The following is a 5,461-nucleotide window of genomic DNA, read 5'->3' on the forward strand; positions in this document are numbered from 1 at the left end:
TTTAAAATAAAATTTTCTTTTAAATTGAAACGAACTCATTATCCTTTTAGCAGCTACTGTGTTTGGTTGGTGTGTTTATCTGCTGGTTCCCAGGTAGTTTGCTCGCCTATGTCAGGCAGACTAGACTAGACTGGGTCTCTCTCTCTCTCTCTTTAGTCTGGGTCAAATTCGTTTTTTGATGTTGAAGCAAAAAAAAATACCTCCCACTTCAAGAGCCCTAAACCAAAGCTGCTCAGATTACACACAGAGCTTTTATGCCTTATTATCCAATGAATAGTCCCTTCTTTCCCTTGCCTGGTCATTAGCTTCTCCCCCCACCCACCCCCCCATCCCCTTATTCTCTTAAATAATATAGTAAAACTTTATTTTTTGTTGGGTGGGGGTTTTGGGGGGGGTGGGGGGTGAGGGCTTTGGGAAAGAAGGAAGAAAAAAAGGATAAGGGAGAGAGAAAGAGAGGAAAAAAACACTCACACACACACACACCACCACCACCCCCACCACCACCACCCACTCACCCCCTTCCACCAAACAGGAAAGTTGTGGATAAAGCATAAGAGGGGAGGTTGGGGTGGGTGGGGGGGGGGGGGGGTTGTGTGGAGAGAAAAAAACGTTTTTTTTGGGTCAAGCCTTTGGAAAAAATGTTGGGTGTCTTGGTCTGGTTGTGGTGTGGGGGCAGTGGATTGGGGTGGTGGCTTCTGAGGGGGTCCACAAGGAGGACAGTCCAGCCCAGGACACTGCTGGTCGCTCTGCTGTCCCTGTCCAGTGGGGGTCGAGGGGCTTCTGTGCCCCCAGTGAGGATCTCCTACCCTGGAGCCTGTCCCAACCAACTCAACCCCAACCTGTGGGTGGACGCACAGAGTACCTGCGAGAGAGAGTGCCACACGGATGAGGTAGAGATATAAACCCAACACTTGTTCATTTCTTTTATTCTTATTGTAATTGTTAGTTGTTTTGCAGGAATTTCTTTTCTCTCTCTTTCTCTTTCTTTCTCTCTTTCTCTCTTTTTCTTTCTCTCTCTCTCTCCTTTTCAAAGCTTTCTCTGAAATGCTCTGCATCAGAGATGCAATTGATATTGCAATTCAATCCCACGTTTTGAACCGTAAATACTTTTCTGGCCATTTGCAAAGTTTTTCTTGCAAACTTTGGGAAAAGTTTTTAATGTCTTGCAAAGAAAAGTGTGTGTGTGGGGGGGGGGAAGGGTTAAAAAAAAGTGAGATTTTTGAACAGCTCTGTGATTCATATTCTTATCGTCGTTGTTCTTTTTGTTTATGGTTATTATTTATGGTTATGATGTATTGCTGTTCGAAAACTTTTGATCGCTGATTTGTTTAAAATACCACCACAACAATAATAAAAAAATAAGAAATAAAAACAAAATAACCTTAACATTTACAAAAAAAAATTGCGGACCTGGAAAAAAAAACACACCGTTGCAATTCTGAAAGAAGAAAAAAATCACTTTTTAGCAACTCTGTAAATTAATTGTTATTCCTATTTATAACCATCGTTATTATTAACGCTTGAGACCAAAAAAAAGAACATTTTTTTACACAAACTCCGAAAAATAAAGGCTCCCAAAACTCCGGCTTTGAGCATCTCTGTAATTGCTATCATTATTTCTAATGATTTTATTATTATTATTAACCTTACAAGAACTTTTTGCAATTTTTGGAATTTTTTTTTGGGGTGGGGGGGGTGGGAGGTGGGGGTGGGGGGTGGCTTTGAGTTGAACCCTCTTGCATTTCCCAAAGGTAAGGCAAAGCTCGAATATTTTCATTAAATTCAATGTCATTCGTGATTTTGTTAAACTAGTTCACACCTGGAGACAGATTTGCCTTGAACCCCCCACCCCCCCCAAAAAAAAACTCACTCCTACACACACACACACACACACATTTTCTTTGTCCTTCTCTGCATCTTGAAAATTGGGGGTAGAGAGTTTTGATCTGCGGTGACAGATACTGTTACCAGGTATCATTTTCCTCAAGAGAAACAAGTTCATGGGATTATATATATTTTTGTGTCCCCCCCCCACCCCCCATCAGTTTTTTTTTGCTTCGGTCCAATTGAAACATCCAATCCTACAATCCTAAATATTATCAAGCGATTCCAGCCCTTTTTTTGGTTTGTGTCTCAACTGCAATTTGAATTTTCTTTTACGTTTCTGTGGCGGCTCAGGATCGCAACTCGAGTCGCGTTCATTAAGGCAAAGGATTGATTATAATAACAATAATATGGTAATAATAATCCTTGCGTTTGACGCAGCGCTTTTCACGTCTTCCCGACGTCTCAAAGCGCTTCACGGAATAGGCTGTAAAGCGAATTGACCATTTATTTGCGGGCGAAATTTGTGATTATTTGTGATTGTTCTGCTCAGTGTGTGTGTGTGTGTGTGTGTGCGTGTGTGCAATGAAGAAAGAAATCGCAGGCAGAGCAGATTCTGTGTAAGAGTAAGGTTGGTGTGCTTGCCGGCAAATATAACGCCGTTTGAATTGAACCTTTTTTTAAAAACACGTATAATGGATATCTTGTGATGTGATTGGAAATTATAAATTAACCTCATGGGTTAAAAAATGAAAATGCTGCTTGTTTTTTGGCACTCACGCAAACTCGCGAAATGTACCGACCCCGAAGGAGCCAAGTGTCTCTTAAGACCCCACGAGGGCTGCCTGGAATACACACTAGATGAAGCTTATTAGAGGTGGGAAATGAGACGGAAGTGTAAGCTTCATTCTCAGTCTTACGGTCTTCCCAGGTCCTGATCTGTCGCTTATCACACACTTGTGGAGTTCTAAAGCGCATTGTTTAGAGCACTCAACATGGAGCAGGACTATGCCTGCAGTAACCCTTTGGGAACTCCATCCCACAGTCTCTTTGCCTCATTCCCTTCCTTGCCTCCTTCAAGGCTCATCTCAAGACCCTCGTCTTCATTCACCCTCCCTGCCCTCCGCCCCTCTAGTCCTAACCCCCAGCTCGGGTCCAAGTCCCTGACTGTCCAGCGCCTTGGGACATCCTCCCAACGTGAAAGGCTCTGCGTAAGTATAATTTGTTGTCTTCGTCGTTATTGTAACCACACTAATCACCGTACCTTGTCCCTGGCTTTAGGACTGCCAGAACTTTGAGAAGTGCTGCACCAACGTGTGTGGTCAAAAGAGCTGTGTGGCCGCCAGGTTTGCTGACGGGAGCCTGGCCTCCCTGGATGTGCCCAAAGAGGCAACGTGCGAGAGCTTCGTGTGCACCCAGCAGGGCTCGGAGTGTGACATCTGGGACAGACACCCCGTGTGCAAGTGCAAGGATCGCTGCGAGAAGGAGCCTCACTTCACTTGTGCCTCAGACGGCCTGACTTACTACAACAAGTGCTACATGGACGCGGAGGCTTGCATAAGAGGCATCAGCTTGACGGTGGTGACCTGTCGCTACCACATCGCTTGGCCCAACACCAGCCCTCCGCCCCTGGAGACCACAGCCAACCCAACCTCCACCACCTCGCTGGAAGACCCAATCCCCCCGGCTCTCTACACCAACCCGTTCCACCAGTCGGTCTACGTCGGAGGCACTGTCAGCTTCCACTGTGACGTGAGCGGTCGCCCCAGGCCAGACGTGACTTGGGAGAAGCAGAGTGACTACCCTGAGAACATCATCATGAGGCCGGATCAGATGTATGCCAACGTGGTGGTGACCAACATAGGGCAGCTTGTGATCTACAACACCCAACAGCAAGACGCTGGCATCTATACGTGCACTGCCAGGAATGCTGCCGGGCTCCTCCGAGCCGACTTCCCGCTCTCGGTCATCAAGCAGGAGCACTCGGGGAGGTCTGCGCCCAAAAGCAAGGCTCCCTTCCCCGCGGCAGAGTGCCTGAAAGACCCGGACAAGAGGGACTGCGCCAACAGGCACGTTCGCTGGTTCTACGAGCGCTCCAAAGGAACCTGCTCCACCTTCATCTCGGGCGGCTGCGATGGGAACAGGAACCAGTTCGAGACGTACGAGGAATGTAGGTTGTCCTGCATGAACGACACGGTCAATATCTGTACGTTCCCCGCCGTCCAGGGCTCCTGCAAGATGTGGGAGGCACGCTGGGCTTACAACTCGCTCATGAAGCACTGCCACGCTTTCGTGTACGGCGGGTGCGAGGGCAACGAGAACAACTTCGAGAGCAGAGAGGTGTGCGAGGACACCTGCCCCTTCCCCAAAAGCCAGCAGTGTAAAGCCTGCAAACCCAGGCACAAGATCGTGCCCAGCTTCTGCAAGAGTGACTACGCCATCGTGGGCAAGGTGACCGAGATCTCGGAGGAGCAGGATTCAGGGGTGGCTCGTTTCACCCTGGACGAGGTGCTGAAGGACGAGAAAATGGGCCTGAAGTTCTTTGACTTCAAGCACTTGGAGGTGATCATGATCAACGTGGATTGGAACTGCCCCTGTCCCAACATCAGCCTGGTGGACGGCCCGCTGCTCATCATGGGCGATGTCCACGACGGCATGGCCGTGCTCGACTCCGAGAGCTACGTGCGAGCCGTCAATGAGAAACGCGTCAAAAAGATCCACGAAATCATCGAGAAAAAGACTTGTGAACTCCTGCACCGCTTCCAGGACTAGCTGGGGACCTCCTTCACTCTCTCGCCCACCAGATCTTCTCATAGATTCTAGTTCCTCAAGTTAACCTCGTTACCTCTTGTCTTAAAATCTAAGATGCAGAAACCGTTTGTATTTTTATTTATATTTCTGCCTCTCTCACCCCTTCCCTGCTCCCCCACTCACACGCACATCCACTCTTTATTCTCCTCTCCACCCCCCTCCACCCCCCTCTCAACCACCCCGTGCCGTTTACCAGAGAGCATTGGATGGACACAGTTCCTTGCATCCGCCAGTTCAGCTGATGGGACAATTATACAGCAATTCCATCATCATTTTGCATCCCAGTTCTGTACTGACGTGTGTTTGATAAAAAGAAAGGTATTTAAGCTAAATTCTGTGCCTTGGTTTTGCGTTGAGAAACTGAAAACGGGAAAGTAACCAAAATGCAAGTTGTTGTCATCCTTATTTAAACAACACCGACAACAACTTGCACTTATATAGCGCCGTCCAGGCAGGGTAGGTCTCCGAGCGCTTAAAGGGTGCAAGACACTCGGATGTTGGCTACAAGTGTCATCTGAGCACTGCTGCACATTTTATTGTCTCCTCGCACTCCTCTCAGACTTGGTCCGGCGCTGTGGTCCTTGATCCATCACCTATAACAATCCTCGCATTTGACACAGCGCCTCATCACGTCTTCGAGACGTCTCAAAGCGCTTCACAGGATACACTGTACAGTAAATGGACTGTGTGTTTTGTATCACCTGGGTTCTCAATCTCCCCCCCCCCCCCCCCCTCCCAGTAACCGGGAAATTAGTTCACGCATTTGAGTCTCAATCTACTCAAGTAACAGTGCTAAAATAAATTGTAATTCGGTTTAACGCAGAAT

At 47.7% G+C, this 5,461-nt stretch overlaps 1 protein-coding gene across 1 annotated transcript; it reads left to right on the forward strand.

The window, feature by feature from the left end:
- Positions 1 to 596: 596 nt before the first annotated feature.
- Positions 597 to 5,245, forward strand: LOC103182090 (WAP, Kazal, immunoglobulin, Kunitz and NTR domain-containing protein 1-like). Its single transcript, XM_042342743.1, has 2 exons — positions 597 to 890; positions 3,106 to 5,245. Exons 1-2 carry the CDS (start codon positions 639 to 641, stop codon positions 4,594 to 4,596), a joined length of 1,743 nt encoding a protein of 580 aa, XP_042198677.1. The 5' UTR covers positions 597 to 638; the 3' UTR covers positions 4,597 to 5,245.
- Positions 5,246 to 5,461: the final 216 nt, after the last annotated feature.

Source organism: Callorhinchus milii, unplaced genomic scaffold (assembly GCF_018977255.1).
Source record: "Callorhinchus milii isolate IMCB2004 unplaced genomic scaffold, IMCB_Cmil_1.0 Scaffold21, whole genome shotgun sequence".
Lineage (NCBI taxonomy): Eukaryota > Metazoa > Chordata > Chondrichthyes > Chimaeriformes > Callorhinchidae > Callorhinchus > Callorhinchus milii.